Source organism: Tachypleus tridentatus, chromosome 6 (genome assembly GCF_004210375.1).
Source record: "Tachypleus tridentatus isolate NWPU-2018 chromosome 6, ASM421037v1, whole genome shotgun sequence".
Lineage (NCBI taxonomy): Eukaryota > Metazoa > Arthropoda > Merostomata > Xiphosura > Limulidae > Tachypleus > Tachypleus tridentatus.
This window is the reverse complement of record NC_134830.1, coordinates 30234879-30254798: the sequence shown is the minus strand read 5'-3', so window position 1 is coordinate 30254798 and position 19920 is coordinate 30234879. Positions and strand designations below refer to the sequence as shown.

General features: G+C 36.0%; 1 protein-coding gene across 1 annotated transcript in view; it reads right to left on the bottom strand.

The window, feature by feature from the left end:
- The window catches only part of LOC143252170 (uncharacterized), a 239289-nt gene that overhangs the window by 18116 nt on the left and 201253 nt on the right, over positions 1-19920 (bottom strand). Inside the window, exons 4-6 of the mRNA XM_076503885.1 lie at positions 16833-17036; positions 11663-11767; positions 3971-4084 (exon numbers count right to left, since the gene is read on the bottom strand). Of these exons, the coding sequence (XP_076360000.1) occupies positions 3971-4084; positions 11663-11767; positions 16833-17036 (423 nt within the window). The remainder of the gene's footprint in view (positions 1-3970; positions 4085-11662; positions 11768-16832; positions 17037-19920) is intronic.

Sequence of the window (19920 nt, the reverse complement as noted above, 5' to 3'; positions counted from 1 at the left end):
ATCAGTAAACGCTACAGATAATTAACATTAGAAAATTCAAGCCAAACAATTTTAATAAAAAACAGCAAGAGACCAGGAATACGGTGCAAAAAAAATCACAAATACAGACGTTAAAAAGAAATCCGTGTACACTTGTTTTCGCAGATTATTAATTCATACGAAACAAAACACTTTCTTACTTCCACTTTTCAGGAATAAAACGGACTAAACTAATTATTGTGTTTGTGTATCACAGAATTTGTCGAGCAAATTATCACGCACGTGATATAAAAAAAAATATGTTTATACAGTAATAGCACAGCTGCTTATGGTATTCAACGTTTTAGATGTTTGTGGATTTTACGTTAACAGCCATACAACTGTTTAAGCTATATGTCATACAGAATTGCTTCCAGATTTAATCTATAGCACCTTTTTTTTAACGAATATTCTGGGGCGGGGAGAGTCATTTCCTCCTAGATCCCCGTATCATTAGCATGTTTTGCATGTTAATTTTGTTTCGCACAGTATGATTTGGCTTTTGAACTCACAAATAAGAAATTCCTTTCAAACATTCTGCATACGGGCCTGTACAGGGCTTTATTTTTAATACTGGTTTCCGCTTTTGTTTTCTTAAAGACAGTTCATTTTGACACACAGTACTTTTGAAAACTATTTTCATGCTCTAAAGATAATTATTTTCTAATTATCTTATTACTTACTACTGAAGAAGTTGCGGCTAGTTTGTAAACAATTTCTTATACAAGTTTACGTTCTTAACATTTATTTCTTTGGAGAAAGTAAATCGTCATGTGTATGCTACACCACATATTATAGCGATTGTTTTATTAAGTTATCAATATTTATGTGGCTACTCACCTAACTTGTAAAAACAACTGAAAATCTATTTTACGGATTATAATACGCTGGTTCAATAAACACATTCAAACCAGACAGACAACGTCTGGCCCAAAATTCTAAATAACGCGTAATAGCTAGAAACGATACACGTAAGGGTAAACGAAAGAGAAAGGAAACAGGAGGCGGCACTACGTCCAGCGAAACTGGATTTCAATGCCAGTCTGATGGTAGTTCAACGACTCCTTGACTTTCGCTAAAAGTGAAGGTCAACCCAATCTGGTGTCTGTACAGCATCTGTACGACAGACAGCAACTGCACAAGAACGTTATCTCACCTGTAACGGACGTACAAATTCGTGTACTAAAATACATTCAGTCAAATGTGTGTTTTGGTTTTACTGGTTAGTCTCACGTTTAAAATAAATGGGGTGACCGAAGTTTTAACAGACTGTCGTTGGAATTACAGCTGTTATGAACCAAACTGTACCACTTCACATTCGCGATGTTCTTTGGTTACAGAAACAATTCTGAAAGACTGAATAAACATCTTCATCAAAATTTGGGTTTCTAACATTATAAGAGAATTCAAAGCGAGTGCATAAGTGTGAACGTAAACATTTGAATAGTTTGTAATTAAAACAACCTCCTGGAAACAACGGGTCTAAAGGGCAGTCAGATTTGTAAATCTTAAGCAGCTCATATACCGTCCCAGTGTGGGAACAGACTGGTGTAATTTCTTTACAGGTATTATCATAGAGGGCACTAGATTACTTTGAACTCAACGTGGGTTTGCTAAGTTTGTTTTCCCTTGAAGTACAGGATTTTTTGGATAGTTTAGAAAACGTGGTAGTGTTACTGGTTACCTGCGTTACTTTATCAGTGTAGTAGCTTTATTTATAATTAGTGAACCGTTTCATTTGTCTGAGTTAGTAATAACAATATTACTGTTTGATTCAAGTGTGTATATGCTGTTTTTTTTTATTTTTAACTGCTGTCAAACGTTTAAGCCTAACATTATAGGAGTATAATACCTAGAGGGCCAAGCTGCCGTTGTTTCCAGCGTAAAGTAAAACTATTCGAAATTACTTTTAGCAGTTACAAACTTAAAGACAGCTTTGAATGTCCAGACAATGTTTAGAAGCTTGAAGTTGGACGAATTCTGAAAGGGTTTATTTGCTTGAACAACCGTGAAGTATCTACACAGTTCTATATCGAACATTTTATGTATTTAATCTCACTACATTAACCCTTACTCGTGTAACGGGCTAATTTGTCTGGCTCGGTACGTTTATTAGTAAAGAACAAGTGGTTTTATAAGCCTCGAATTTTTTAACAAGCTGTTCCTTTCTCACATGTGCAAATTTTCCAGCTGAAACTTAAATATGTGGCATACTTTGTACTTTCTAAGAATCGATAGTTGTATATTAATGTCAGTGTCGCCGTAGATGTCCTTTATTCTAAGCTGTAACATCCAAACAAAACCAATTAAAAAAGTGTAACAAATGTTCTTTAATTTCGTTGTGCATGACCCTAGACTCTGCCAAAGTCAATCTGATAGAGACTGAAATTTATTTCGTTCTGGTTACCCATCGAATATTGGGGAAAGCATATGGTAAGCATTAACTATCCACACCATAACTTCTAATTACACTTCTAACTGTTCTCTCTTTCCACTTCCTGTTGTTATTATTGAAATTTCCTGCTCACTTTATTCTGTAGTAGTTTAAACAATCTCTCATCATAATAGACTGAAGCCAAAAGAGAAAAATATAAACTTTTAATTAGTTAGTTTCTGAATTTCACGACCTGATAAACCAGAACGAAGCTAGCCAGCAGCACCTACCGCCATGTCTTGGGCTGCTATGGCCTATTATAGTAAATCCACAGCCCCAAATTGTATAATTTTCTGATAGTGTTAAACCTTTGGTATTTTTAAGTTAAAAATGATAGCATAGGGACAGCAAGTAACTACGAGCCACGTGACGATCCAAGAGAAAAATGAGTCTACGAACTGACGGTTACCATACATGACAGACACACCGACCACTGGGGTTCTAGTGACCTATCCCACCGAAACTGAAAGACCTCATTTATTTCCGGTTATAAATGCTCAAAATGTATGTGACTCTCACTCAGAAATAATTTCATTCAAACAAATAGGGAACTGTAAATGACAAGTTTAACATTGCTAGGCAAAAAAAAAAAAAAAAAAGAGGAAAATTTGGCCCAAAGTTTTACATAGGGCTTATTTTGAAACGACCAAGGCCTAAACGCGTATTACTGCTTAATTTTGAAACGATAAGACTACATGGAAAACACCTAGTTAACAGGACCCATCGACATCTCTTAGGTTACTATTGTCTGAAAAGATAGTGGGACCTGACAGTCAGACTTATTGTGCACTACGATCCAAACGCTTTTTTTTTTTTTTTTTTGCAGCCACGGAACTTGAACCACAAACTATTGGATTTACATTCTGGAAACACTAAACATTAGATCTAACAGTAAAGTATTTTTATACCGAACTACAAGTGAATCAAAAAATAACAATAATCTAAGAAATGATGTATACTGTAAGACCAAGTAATATATTAAGTAAATATACGGAGTTTTCACAAGCCATTATATTGATTCCTAAAAAAATTGAAGCAAAAATGTGGGATGCTGCTGTCACTAGTATCAAACCAATGACGTACGGTTTTCACACGTTCCTAGGATACACTTAACAGCAGCCATGACCATTTTACCTCGCGAAATCAATAATAGTACCGTAGCGCCGCCACATAAATTAAAAAAGGCTACAACTTCTAAGAAAAGAATTCATGGATCCCGATTCATTGCTAACCTAATATCATTCCGAAGAAAGCTTGTTTTAATTCTAATAAATTACATTCTGCTCTGTGCATCAGGTTAATAAACTTTTGTGTAACTTAAGTAAAAAAACTGAATATAACAATTTTACTTTTTTTTTCAATCAACGAAATCTTGGCTTTGAAGTTTCAAATTCAGTGCTAAGATAAATGTTAAAACAACAAACTATAATACAGAACAAATATTCCTTATTCTTCCGTTCTAGACGTTTTTCTTTAACAATTACTAACACTAACAAAACACAACAAAATTATACTTACAGGTTTTTTGTGAATAGACGTGGTGGGATTGATGTGATGACAGCGCCACCTGGGGATATGATTCAAAATAAAACTGGCCTTTAAATGTAGGGGAGTCAGGAGTTCTTGATGTTGCTATGTGGATAATGAAAACGTTCAATCCGTTATCAATATTTCATAAACATTTAAAATCTGCCAAAAGAAAAGCAAATGTCTTGTACAAAAGTTTAAGCCGTATTATTGTTACGTGTTGAATGCGGATTCTTTTGAGCGATATTTTGTATGACAAAATAGGGGGAAAAAAGCTGTGACTGAGTGAACTGGAATTCACTGACCATGCACGCAAATGTAAATTGTATGGCTCAGGTATCTATGTGATCCAACTAGCCCCAACTTTGATAATGTCAACTTAACACAAGGTTCTTGAACTTTCTTTCACGGTTTTTATCCTTCATACTCAGATCTGCGGAAAGTGACGAGAGTCCCACTTTTTAGTAACGCCCTGTCTGTTTTCTTCACGGATGAGAAATTTATTACTTGTGTACCTGACGTTACGGTCTACATTCGAGGGTGACCTTAATTCACGCGTCATAAATATACAGCAGCCTGTAAAATAAAAGCTATTATTTTTTACACTTTAATAATAATAAGAAACTACGTAATAATTTTTATTACAAAAATTACTTTCAACAGAAAGGTCTTTATATTGTGTATTCTATAAAAAAAAAAGTTCGTAAGTAACGCCAGTAATACAAAAGTATAGGATATCAAAATTGTACACACACACTAAATAAATTGGAAATAACATATCCTCCTTGTAGACTTTCATATAAAAGATAAAAAGTCACAATATACGAAACTTAAGAGCAGCCACGTCTTCCACTACTAATGTACTGGTGTAAGGTTTAAGCTCACAATGAGTTCAGACGCTCCACCTATTGTATGTGTGTACGTGTATGGTGTAGAAACTACAACAGGAAGAAGGAAGCAAAGCCTGAGAGACAGGCTGGAAAATTTTCGTAAAATCTAGGTCAATGTTTTTACAGGATATTCAATTTCCTCAGTCCACACTAAGGAAGGGTTATCGTGGCCTTGTGAGACAACATTAAACAAAGCTTATTCAGTGATTGTTACAGATGTCCCAGTGCCATGTAATAAACGCACTGCACACTTACTACAACTGTTGATTGGAAAGCAGCATGCAAACAAAGAACTTATCCATGGTAAAAAGCAGTTCAGATCTTAGATTCTGATTCGTAGCACAGCACGTCAGTGGCTCTCGTAGCTTTGGAAATTGTTGTATAATTGATAACACTCATTCACCCTGATTCTGAACTCACCGAATCCTGGTTGAACCATTTATCCAGTTCAGAATCACTGCTGTACTATACTAAATAGCACTGGAATACGAAGTAGCACTAATGTAGTATCGTGTATTCCAGACCAATAAGTAAGCAACAGTGTCTTTCATACTTACAAACTAGTTTAGACATCAGCGGTGTATTTAACAAATTTATATATATGCATATATATTTTCTTATATAAATAGGGTATGTTTAATTCTTTAACATTTAGTGTTATTTCCCAGGATGATTTTTGAAAAATGAGAGAAAAAAATGCATCTGTCTTTTTTATGTAATTTAATGCTGTGAAAGTACAAACAAATGCCACAAATGGAAAATGCCTATAAGTATCAGATGCAATTAACCATAGTTACAAATGTCTGAGTTTGGCAAGGCTTTGGTTGTGAGGGCGTTCGACTCGCAAGCTGCAAGATATAATCACAACGTTAAGCACATGCTCGACCTTTCAACATTTGAAACATTATTATGTTACGATCAATTCACTGGTAAAGAAGTCCAAAAGTGGTCAGCAGTTCAAAATCAGGGACGGCAGAAGATAACCCTAGTAAAATTGCCATAAACAATTGCAGAAACAATAACTCTCTGTCAAGACATACAACGTTTAAAAAAGTTAAACTTTCATACATGAAAACTATTTTTTTTTAATGAATTTAGCACAAAGTTACACGAGGGCTATCTGCGCTAGTCGTCCCTAATTTAGCAAGGTAACACTCGAGGGAAGGCAGCTAGTTATCACCATCCACCGCTAACACTTGGACGAGTCTATTACCAACGAATAGTGGGATTGACCGTAGATTTATAACGTCCCCACGGTTGAAAGGGTGAATATGTTTGGTGTAACGGGAATTCAAACCCGCGACCCTCAGTCTGCGAATCAAGCGCCCTAATAAACTTAGAAATAACCGTTAAATTAAATTATATGTTTTTGCCAGTTCTGTTGCCAAGGTGATGCCAACAACACAAATGTAATTCCTTCATCAAACGTGCCAGTTCACTTTCCTGACCCTTTGTTTAGCGAGGTTTACAGTGGAGTTAAGACTGTTTGATATTATTTCCTAAAGGTAAATATCCCCCACTCGTCTAAAATGCGAATATAACTCTCATAATTTAAAACTTTACTGTCATTAGGCACGTTTCTTTTTTATAGATCTTAAGAGTTTTCAGAAGCCCTCTAGTGGCACAGTGGTATGTATGTCTGCAGACTTATATTGCTAGAAACCGGGTTTCAATACCTGTGATGGACATAGCACAGATGGTCCTTTCTGTAGCTTTGTGCTCAACACCAAGTTTCAAAAATTGCAACTGTTTTATTTAAAATGTAATTTTCATTGAATATTAGTGATTTCCTTTTTATCGCCATATACACATACATATATTAGTTTTATTGCATATCACTATTAACCGAAAATAAATAATATCTAAATAGGGGTTCATGGCCAAGCGTGTTAAGGCGTGCGACTCGTAATCTGAGGGTCGCGGGTTCGCATCCCCGTCGCGCCAAAAATGCTCGCCCTTTCTGTCGTTGGGGCCTTATAATGTGACGGTCGATCGAACCATTCTTAGGTAAAATAGCAGCTCAAGAGGTGGTGATGAATAGCTGCCTTCCCTCTAGTCTTGCACTGCTAAATTAGGGATAGATAGCGCAGATAGCCCTTGTACAGCTTTGCGCGAAATTTAAAATAAGCCAAACGAAAACTTCCGTTTTACTTTCAAAATAATTTATTTCTAATGAAACAATAATAAAAAACAAGGCTTTTGTCTCTGTTAAGGATGGTTCTTGTATATTTTCAAAGTAACTTGTTTCTTATGAAGTGTTCCATCCCATAATATAATTGTAGAACAAGTAAGTTACAGCTGGGATTAGAAGTGGTAGTGGGATCACTTGAGCAGAATTTTAATACGACTGAGAAAGATTCATACACACCGTGCCCAGTAAAAAAAATACAATTTACTATTGTAGATAAAAGAATGGATAATAATTGCTACTAATTCGACAATTTCAACTTCAATAGAAATCTCACTGAGCTACAATTGTTTTGTAATGTAAGAGACAAAAAAGAAAAGAAAAGACGAACGTAACACTACTATGTACTATGTATTGAGAAAAGTGACCGTGTTCCCCAGAGGTTATCACTCTTCCCCGTTGTTGCGGAGGTTCAAGCTGCCTTCTGGAATGGCTATCAGATTATAACTCACGCTGACTTTCTTAAGTGTAGGATCGAAAAACTAAGGTAGCCAGAGTGACAAATGACTTTATCATATATTCACCTAGTAAGAAGCAGATTATTAGCGGTCACTTAAATTGTAATTGGTCAAAAGTTTAGTTGATGCACAAGTTTTAGTTGCAACACCACATGTTGTGACCACTTAACATCTAAGAAAGTAAAGGTCACAAAGTCTTTTGGGCTTCCAGATTTCGCAGTTGCTCCAACTACCGAACTCCTAACTAGTTTCTGTAACTCTTATGCTGTACTGCTTCTTCATTTGGGTCATAATTCGTACAGAATACTTGCTTTTTGGGGAACAGTGTGACAACATATTGACGTGTAACTTCACCTTAAAACTGCTAGTTACTTGTACAAAGTACTGTAAAGGTACTGCTCTCACCTACAAATTAAACTTCCAGATCAGGCTGACACGTCCACATAGATCCTTGCTGAATCATTGCTAGAAAATGCCAACTCCCACACATGAATCTATATTTCAGCTAACACCCTCTATGTAAAATACGTTTGCTGTGTTAATGCAGTCATATGAGGCATTTGGCTTACAGATAAGGTTACTGAAATGGTTTGATATTAGACTGTAAATAAGACGTATCTGTGTTTATTCCTGGAATGGGTTGACATTAGGCTGCAAATAAGATGTATCTTTGTTTACTCTTGGGTTGACATTAAGCTGTAAATAAGACGTACTTGCTAGGGTGCCCGTACCCTGGATGGAAATTATGCGAATGTATGATTAATAAAAGGTTATTTTTATATATAATTAAAAAACACCCAAAACGCCCATAAGAATAGCAAAACAGAAAATGTCAAACTGTAAATTTGCATTATCTCCTCATGGATCAACAAACTTTCTTGCCAAATATGAGGAAGATCCACCAATAGGGGCGAAGTAGTGGCAAAAAATAACCTGCAAAAACACTCACAAAAACTGCAAGAAGCAAAATTAAAAATCCCCGTGGATCTAATGAACCTTCATACCAATTTTGGTGAAGATTCATCCACGCCCTGCTAAATATTTACATGGACATACAACAGAAAGTACTATTATATTTATATAGATGCGCCAGTGCATTAGATCTGCGTGTGGCGTATTCATGACGTCATATGTGCACGCTGAGGATAGAGAACAATAAAGTTTTTCGTGACGGGAAACGGAGGCGAAACTGGAAGATTATGACCCTACTGCAAATCTAAATGCACACAAAATAAAAATTTCGAGAAGTTGGGGATTGCACATTGCGTAATAAAAGTTTGTTTCCAGTATCATATAAGAAAAAGTTCAATTATTGCATAATGTATGCTGATTCCTGGAACAAGTGACATTAGGCTGTAAATAAGATGTATCTGTGTTTACTTCTGAAATGGGTTGACATTAGGCTGTAAATAAGATGTATCTATGTTTACTTCTGAAATGGGTTGACATTAGGCTGTAAATAAGATGTATCTATGTTTACTTCTGAAATGGGTTGACATTAGGCTGTAAATAAGATGTATCTGTGTTTACTTCCGGAAGGGGTTGCATGAGGCTGTAAATAAGATGTATCTGTGTTTACTTCTTGAACGGGTTAATAACTTGATAATCAGCCACAGTTCTCCCTTATGATCAATCTTGCGAGCACAGTAATATCCAAAGCTAGCTTTTAATACACACGCTGTTTGAAATACAGTGTATCTTAGAGGAAAGAAAAATAACACTTTCATATATTCATGGCACCATGCATCACATCAGCATATACCAACAAAACGTGTACAGTCTGTGATTTGAATTAACTTTGACAGAGATTCAGTGAAATTACCAGCTTACAAGTATTTCAGCTCTAACCGTTAAACATATTCTTTAAAACTACAAATGGTACAATCAGGTACGCCATGTTTCCATTTAAAGTCCTGTAAGGTGTAAGCAGCAAGTTGATCTGACTCATCTTAGCACAGTGTACAGCGTTTCTTTACCTCCTTATGATCGAATTTTTTTATGCTGTTACATGTATACCACGTACACCCTTATGAATGAATCCATGTGCGAATAAATACAGATGTACAGCATTCTTTTATTTTATTTTTATAAGCATCTATCTTATACTCCAGAATAATAACCGATAAATACCGTGGGGGAAAGTAAATTATATTTACTGTTACGGTCAAATATATATATAGCATATAGCCACGCAATCCACATATACTCCTATTACCACTAATTATTATTATCAACACGGTAAAAGAAGTAAAAGTTTCTACATGTTTAATCAACCAGGATCATTTCTCATGATTTCTTTTGACAAACACATTAAATGTTCTCAGGCCCTTCATATCTGTAGGTATATTTATGCTTGTAGGTACCATATAAACATACAATACTCTCAGGTGCCTCTTGTTTAAAAAAAAAAAAAAATCCTTTCACCATGAAATTTCAATTAATAGCTAAGAAGATAATGAATAAAAAAAACATTTTTGGTTTTAAGATTTAACAACTGCCAAATTCTTATTAACAACTAACTTAACTGTTAATAAACTGGTATCCCTGGTTTTACAAATTGCATTGTTTCTTATTCCGACTCGTCCTCTACATCCACCATGGGTGTGGTTAGTCACAGTGGTTAACTTACTACTTCTGACTCAGCATCCTATCTGCCAACAATTTCTGGTCTAGTTAATGCTTCGTCAGTAACTTATGTCCTCAGCTTGTTAAACTGCTTTCGCGTATCATATGATAAATCCGGGCCATAACTTCAATGGATTGAACTGCTAAAGAATGTGATATACTCCAGAGTCCAGTCTCGTCAGAACCAATCGAAGGTTGCACTATTGGCACATACTATAGGTAATTCCAAATTCATGCTTGAAATGGTATTACTTCACTGTTTTCTCATAGGGTCTCTTTATCCAGTTATTATCATGCAGATTCATGTGCTTTAACTAACGTGACCATATATATCTATACTGTGGATTATCTCTACTGGAAAGGTACCCATACATCACATTAGCAGGGATCATTACTTCATATTTTGTCGCCTGTATGCCAATGTGAAACAGAGCAAATAGTCATCCCAGATCATTCTCTCAAACTTTTATGTTGAGGATGTCACAATGAGGTATGAGTCTTCATTACACCTTATGCTCAACCTTAACTGAGCAAACAGCAGAGGCCATTAAGTTTGTTTCTTAGTCCATTTGGATTTTCTTCAAGTGCTCCAAATCACAATTAGCTTATTAGCAATAGCCTGAGCTAGAGTGTTAGTGGGTAAACAAATCTCAGTTCACTTAAGTAATTCATAATGACCATCATACATCAGTTATCATTATATGGCTCCAGGTCAGGCTTGGAAAATCAAAAGCTTTTTTTTTTTTTTTTTGCAAGGTAGAGCCTCCTACTTGCTGCCTGTGGCTTCTTGGCAAGGCTAGTTTGTTTGTTTTCTTTGGGTAACACAGTGTCTATACAACCCTTACAGATACTTCTGGTTTATATTCCAAAATAGCTTATATCGAATAAACAGGGATAAATATGAAATTCGTGATACTCTTAGGTACCACTTTAATTTGTTTTCAAATAGTTCGTATCCAACTTAAAAGGAATAGAAACTAAATTATTGTTTGTCTTAGCAACAAGTCTGAACTAGAAAAGTATTTTTTGATCTTTGAAGAGTCATATTTAATTCCTTTTCTAAATAGTTTATATCTAATCGTAGAGCGGCATAGAAACGACTCTTCATTGCCTAATGAGCAAATTTGTACATGTATTTGTTTATTATTTTATCTTTTAGAAGCCTTATACACATGCGCGTGTGTGTGTTTTCTTATAACAAAGCCACATTAGGCTATCTGCTGAGCCCACCGAGGGGAATCGAACCCCAGATTTTAGCGTTGCAAATTCGTAGACTTACCGCTACACTAGCGGGGTGCCCCTATATACATCCAATATACATACTACCTAAGAGATTCGGAGGCTCCACTAACCACATTTAACAGTAGCAACAACAAAATTATGAAGATGGCAAATGGTTCCTTGATTGCATTGGTATAAATTGTTGCGAAATAAATTATACATGATAACCCAGTGAGATTTACATACATTAATCTTTGTATAACAAAGCTCAAATAATAGATTAGTGTTATAATTAACCCACCTGGTGCGCTCCTGAGTCTAGGTTTTGATTCGTCGTTACTCAAGTGACCACTACTACTGTCCACGTCTGAGACTCCACTATCAGCAGGACTTGGAGGTAAGGAGCCTAAAAATGCATTACTGTCTTAATATATAACACACTTATGATAAAATCACAATAGAAGGAAAATCAATATATACTCATCTAAACAATCACAATTATTATTGTAATGGAATTTGCGATCTTTATGTCCAAAACTCGGATATCTGAAACTACTGCACCAACCACTACCAATCATAAATATAACTAAGCAGTATTTATATAGCTGAGAAATAAATGAAACAATTGAGATTTTCACAAAATAGTATGTTTATGACTGAACCAATAAAAATTACACATAAAACAGGAGTTAGTTTCAAATATAAAACAATCAAAAACCAAACTTAAAAAAATGCTTTTCTTTCGTGAACATCTCATGAGAGTTGCAACAGAAAAAGAAGAAATTCGTGACAACTGTGTTTGCAAATAAATACTCCAATAAAATCTACTCTGTGGTGTTTATGTTGTGAGAATAAATTTATTTTTAAACTGAAATTTCAATAAATGTCAAGTATGGCTACATTGTTGTAAAACTGTAAGAGAATTCCACAAGAGGTCGCAGACCCAACAGCCTTCCACAGGAACAAGGAGTTATACTTGCCTGGAGGGTAGGCGTTTCTGCTAGTTATAATATAAACACTTTCAAAAGAGTGGTAACTAATTAACTACAATAGTACAGTTCTTTATCTATTTCTCTTTTATATTTTTACCTGTCTTCAATATTATTAGCCGTCAGAAGAAAACAAACATAAAAACACAAAAGTTGATAAGAAATACCAAAGATCAATGGAATTATCAGGTTGTTTTGGTTTCTAAGATAGCAATTGCAACGCAAACAACTCACTCCGTTATGGTCAAGGTAAAGGGTCAACTGAAACGAGGTCATGCCCTAAGGCTCGGCTCCTGTTTGTACCTGAATGTTTTTCACGTTTCCGTTATTTTCGTGTTTGGGTAAAAGTTTGTTTTGTTTTGAATTTCGCGCAAAGCTACTCGAGGGCTATTTGCCCTAGCCGTTCCCAATTTAGCAGTGTAAGACTAGAAGGAAGGTAGCTAGTCATCACCACCCACCTCCAACTCTTGAGCTACTCTTTTATCAATGAATAGTGGGATTGACCATAACATTATAACGCCCCTAGGGCTAAAAGGGCGAGCATGTATGGTATGACGGGGATTCGAACCCACGTCCCTCAGATTACGAATCGCACACCTTAACCCACCTGGCCATGCCGGGCCACCTCCGAAGTGAATTAAATAATTCCCGTGATGTTGTTTAATAAATACAGTTAAGCTCTGATTTTTTCCCTTTAAACAAAAACAAGAATCTGAAGCAGCCGTGGGTATTCGTTCAATCCTGACAAACAACTTGAAATAACAAAGCTTGGAATTTTAGATCCAATATTGAAATATTTCAAATTGAAAATGAAATTATGATAATAATAATAAAAACAAGTTTCTGAAATTTGAAAAAAAACACAACATAGTTTTAGATGTTCTAAAAATCATTTTGTTTGTTTGGGATTAAGCAAAAAGCTACACAATGGCTATCTGTTCTCTGTCTACCACTGGTATCGAAACCCGGTTTCTAGTAATGTGGAAGACATACCGCTGTGTCACTGGGGGGCTCTAAGAAACATCCTGCAGCTGGTTTACCTCATGAATTACAAGAATCTTTAGGACCTCTAATGTCAGTAGTGGTAAATAGATTTCACATTCATCCCGTGGAATTCGAACCAACAACCCTCAGATTACGAGTCGAGTGCTTTAACCAGCTGGCCATGCTGGGCCGGGTAAAAGGAACCAAAACAAGCGAGTGGGAAAAGACGTTGTAGACGATACTTTAACCTACATTCATGCGATAAAAATAACCGAACAAAAAACAACACAATTTTACACATCATTTGAATAGCCAGAACAAAATCCAAGAAATCAATAATGTTTTTGTTTCTGCTTAAAACTCTACGTAAAGAAATATTTGAAGCTTCAACTTAAATAACTTGCAAATATTAGTTATTTTAATTAGATTTTTTTCGCACAGGATATGTTGGTTGGCTCTTTTTTAATTTCTCGCAAAGCTACACGATGACCACCTGCGCTAGCCGTTCCTAATTTAGCAGTGTAAGACTATAGGGAAGGCAGCTAGTCATCACCACCTACTGTTAACTCTCGAGATACTCTTTCATCAACGAATAGTTAAACTGACCGTAACATTATAACACCCCCACGGTTAAAAGGGGCGAACGTATTTGGTGTGACGGGCATTCGATTGTTTGTTTGTTTGTTTTTTGAATTTCGCACAAAGCTACTTGAGGGCTATCTGTGCTAGCCGTTCCTAATTTTGCAGTGTAAGACTAGAGGGAAGGCAGCTAGTCATCACCACCCACCTCCAACTCTTGGGCTACTCTTTTACCAACGAATAGTGAGATTGACCATCACTTATAACGCCCCCACGTCTGAAAGGCGAGCTTGGTATTGGTAAAGCAACTAATTAATTTCTAGACGGCGCTTTTTGTTATCCATGTTAAAATAAGTCGACAGGTGATTTCATTCTTTCGACTTTTTTAAGGCGAATAACAAAATATTCATGCTACAACTGACAATTTTGTTGGTGTATAAATGTTTAAGATTTAACGTGTTTGGGTTTCAATTTATAAACAAATCCACGAACGAAAAAAGATAAAAATACAACTATATGTGTACTATCGCTGGTACCTTTTTCTTTTCGCTACTGCCAATGATTTATGCGGATCACTGACATTTTGGTTATCAATGTCTAATCTTATATTTACGATATTTACAAGTTACAGTATACCAGACTTTGAGGTCTAATTATGTTGTTATCGCCAACAGTGTTAAAGGTTATGTGTCAATGTATGTAGACGTTTAACAACAAACTAGTAAAGTATTGTTTGTTTGTTTGTTTTTGAAATTCGCGCAAAGCTACACGAGGGCTATCTGCGCTAGCCGTCCCTAATTTAGCAGTGTAAGACTAGAGGGAAGGCAGCTAGTCATCACCACCCACCGCAAACTCTTGGGCTACTCTTTTACTAACGTAACATTGTAACGCCCCCACGGCTGAAAGGGCGAGCATGTTTGTTTCGACGGGGATTCAAACCCGAGACCCTCGGTTTACGAGTCGAACGCCTTAACCCACCTGGGAAAGTATATCGTCGATGACTGTGAGGACTTGTCTGTCCAGTGGGATTAGGTTTGCTCTTTTTTCTAACGGTAATGTAAATTGTAGAACAAAAAACATTGATTTAATCCATAATTGTTGTTGGGGCTCATCTTGACCCCATCAAGCCTTTAAACACATTTTTTCTAGACTGTTTATGCAAGTTGTTTGTGGGGGCCAAGGATTGTGTTGGTTATAGGGTCACTAACAACATAGGACAACATAAGATGCAAAGTTCGTAAAATTTATTTTGATTTTAATAACGGATTTTACATAATTCAACTACGAAGATTTTGAAAATAATATTCATTTTTTTCTACCACATAATTTGTTTTACAAATCGGGAAAATAAAAAATCTAACTTAAACCAGATTATTATTTCGTTTACCACAATGGACATTTTATTATAATTTCTGTTATGTTTGGATTATAGAAGATCGCTGAGACTCACGTCGCGATTGGTCTAGAGAAATGTAAAGCCTGTGGTTTTGAACATTTAGAGCATAACAATATGTGATACGATTTCAACAAAAATGGTTCACTTTTGTAAAAAAAAAAAGTACATATGAAGTTTTGTGAAAACTCAGTACTTGGATATCATTTTTGAATTCAACACACAGGAATTACTACAGAACATGTAAAAATGTCAAGATAATAACACTGCAAGCCTGTGTAACATGAAATTTACACATAATAAAACATTCACAAATATCTATCGGTGTCACATTTAATTCCACTAATGACCACTAGGTTTATTTTACGCACGGAATGACAAATTTCATCCAACTTTTTACGCACTTCTTTACATTAAGTGTTGTAATACGTAAAAATCTAAATTTACTCAATGCGAAGCAACATCTGACTTCACCGGAAGTGAGAGGTGTATAATGTGAACGTAAAACTAAAATAAACTTTTCGCTCTGATTGACGTATTATCCAATAAAACACAACAGTACACCTACTATTTAAACTATACAGGTATACACATGTATATGTTATGCTTATATTTTTACATTTTATTAAAGTTATCGCGTCCCAAATACTGCCTTAATACCCTTTTTATAAGTTGATTAAGACGAAAATTACTACTTTTAACAGATATTTATGATGTTATATTATGTTAAACCACATCATAGTGTTGCTACAAGTATAAGGTACCCCTGCTACACTGTGAGATTCACTTGATTTACTTGATATCCAAATATAGCAATAAAGCTTCCGCATCATCCATATTTCTTGTATTACTACCCCAAGAGGGGCAGTATCCAAAAATAACGACCGTTAGGACACCCACTTTAGTACTTGAACACATATGCCAAGCTTGGTCCCACTGTGACTGGAAGAATGAACACTGTTTCAAACACGGATCTCTTGGGATATCGGAGGCGGCAAAGAACACAATATCCGATGCCAGGTTCTGGTTCTGCGACCCTAAAAACTTGTGCTTAAATCCCATCGTATTTGGGTGATCTTCCGAGGGGCGGTAAGTACCCCCCCTCATGCCATTCTGTTTGTCAAGTTTAATTCTGCATACACAAAGCTACAAGCTGTATTAATAACGGATATGGAAAGGAAGTACACTGTGGGACAGAAGAAATCAAGGAAGTTGAACGCTGTATGACCAAAGACCCGTACTTTCTCTTTGTTACAAGACTTTAGCTTTGAATTATTGCGATTTTGCGGAGGAGCTATTGTAATGAAACTGTAATCAAAATTACATTTTTATTAAAACACTATTTTACGAAACTTTTCTTAATATTATTATAGAAGAAATATATGCCACGTGTATATAGAAATATTTTTAGTGATGTAGATGCTTAACCTAGTATTAAAAAGTTAAAGTTTGTATAAGGTAATTTAAAAGGAGATTTATATGATTAAATACATTCTATTAATAAAATAGCCATATTTTCAACTGACCCGCCGTACTGCTGCAGGAAATGGCCGGATGGTGAGACACTGCCATCATGGACAATGATGGGACATGCTGTGGAGGCTGCTGTAAAATATTCTGAAGTAGTGTCTTGGCCTGACCGTGATGGCCTGAGGACTTCTTCGGCTGAAGGGTGTTGTTGGTAACTTCATGACCTCCAGGATTAAGTCGGGCATCTTCACATCCGCTCACTGTGTAAGAATTAAAAAAGTAAAAGGATTCGAATAAAAGATATTTCGCACACTATTAACGGTTAACAATATATGAAATGAACATGTAGGTTTGGTTTGTTTTGAATTTCGCGCAAAACTACACGAGGGCTACCTGCACTAGCCGTCCCTAATTTTGCAGTGTAAGACTAGAGGAAGGGCAGCTAGTCATCACCACCCACCACCAACTCTCGGGCTACTCTTTTACCAAAGTGGGATTGATCGTCAAGAGCGAGCCTGTTTGGTGTGACGGGATTCGAACCCGCGACCCTCAGATTAAGGGTCGAGTGCCTTAAGCACCTGGTCATGCCGGACCTGAACACGTGGGACTTTATACTGTCACATCTCTTGGAATCAACAAGTATGTATACGTTGACAAATTAGAAAAACAAAACACACAAGCAGCAACGTCTAGAAGTTCCGTAGAGTTCGTGTGATTGTTTAAGTTCTGGTTTCTTTTCAAAAAGCCCTCCAGTGGCGCAGCACAATGTCCGCAGACTTACACCGCTAGAAATCAGGTTTCAATACTTATAGTTGGCAGTGCACAAATAGCCCATTGTGTAGCTTTGTGTTTAATTACAAACAAAAACACCTTTTGGAAAATCAAAAGTCCTCGTTTTCTGTTTTACCTATTATTTTCAACATTTTAGGGGATAAGACCGCATATCATTCATTTAGAACATGCCGAACAATGCTCAAACCTGGGATTAGAGTATTCTTTTACTCGATCTTTCAAAACCCCAACAAATAGCAGAGTGCTACTGAACTTTTACTCGCTATTTAGGTTACTGAATTTTATTTAAAGCTTTCACTTCCTACTGTGTTATCAGCAACTTGTATTTCTGAAGTTAGCGAAACATGTTTTATATCTACTTTACAAAAGGAATACAATTACAATCTGCTGTATAAGATGGCAAAAAGTTGAGGAAAAACTGGAGTAATCTGGATTATAGCTCTGCCGCAATGCACCGGAAGATGAAGGTTAGTTTTAACACTTCAAAAACTAAAACTAAATCATTGAATTTATACTCGAAGTAAAGTGCCTTTCATGATCAAACTCTCAGAGTATTCGAAAGCACATGAATACTTGTGATTCCTCCGTGTTCGTTGGCACAGCTTTCTGAGACTGCTCAACACTCTTGTCACTCACCCTCAGGAACTGGTCGCAGGCACCGTGCGACCATTCTGGCTAAAGAGCAGGTGCAATGGTGTTAAAATGGCGAACTGTCTTTTGCCATAGATCACATGATTATCAACACATGTGAATGTGAAACTTTAAAATTATAGTGTGTGGCTAAAACACATTTTAAAGGTCATTACGTAGACCATTGTTGCTAAAATCTGAGTTTAAAGAAGACTAGAAGTATTGTACAAATATGGTATAGAATTTGCGTTTTTTGCTGCTTAATTTAAAGGAAGTTGAGTTCCACGTTTTAACTCTATAATATACGGGCATTCAATTTATTCAAAATAGACTCATAGTAATGGATGTCAGGTTTTGAATAAGGGATCTTTTCTATGATTTTAATGTCACCTTGTAACATATTTTGGCAAGGCCACATCACAGCTCAAAATAACATCGAAACTGAATGTATATAATTAGTCGCAATGTAATCAGATACATATTTCATACTTCACTATACACTATAAGGTTTTACACGTCATGATTATTTTTTCACTGAAGTTTGCTTTACAAAAAAAAGCGAGTCCACGAACTCGCTTAATATGGCATCGGTATATGTGAGCTCTTTCTGCTGCAGGCAACTGAACCATGGATTTTAGCGTTGTAATCCTGGAAACTTACCATCAATTCAGCGTTAAACTGCGGTGAGAACTTGGATATCTCAACAATAAGCAATTCCATAAGCATTAAAGACTTCATTGTACGTTAAATAACGATTAAAATGTTCCAGATTTATATTTTAAACTTCGTGTAGAAATTGAAAAACAACAAAAACCTCACTTATAAAAGATGGCATAAAACAGCTTTAACCTCGTATTCTAAATAACAATTACAATTCCCAGCTTTAAGCACTGTAAAATTTGAATAACGTAAAGTCAAATACTGGAATGAAATGCTGTGGCTTCGAATTAATTTCTGTGTTTTAAGCACATGACGTGATTTGCGAATAAGTAATCCAAACCTATGATGTTCGGTCTTGCGTTACCCAGTGGGACAGCGGTAAAGTCTTCGGATTTACAATGCTCAAATCAGGGGATCAATTCCATTCGGTAGAATAGGAAATAGCCCGATATGATTTTGCTATAAGAAAACATACACACTCGATTCTGTAGTAGTCGTTTGAATACCTTAGTTACGTTTTTTTCTTTCTTATTTCTAAAGCTCATTAATTAGCCAACAAATGTATACAATCGAGACAACCTTATGGTATCGATTGGATAGTTAAAGATTGCTTTAAAAATGTGAAATGTTAAAGAGGTATTCGTGCAAACGGCAGGTATCACCTGCCAACCACGAGGAGTCAACCGTCAAAACAATTTTTTTTTCTTAAGCTTACAATTAGAGATGACTATAAAATAATCAAGGATGAATACGTTAGCGGGCTCTAGCTATGTTTGAGATATGATGATGAAGTGATTTTTTTTTAAAAATGTGCGAAAGATGTACGGACTTATGGAAGATTTGTGAAATTATATCAAGTCGTTCGGGATATTATTATCTGCCGCCAAAAACAATGAATGTAAGTGAAAAATGAATGCAGAGACTTAAATATCTGTTATTTATTAAGTGTGTCACCTTGGACACAACAAGCCCACACACAAGGCCTAAAGAACTGGGGCCATTCAACCTCAATAACCATGGAAACAAGTAACTGATGAAGGTCGACCAGTGAGAGGAGGTCGA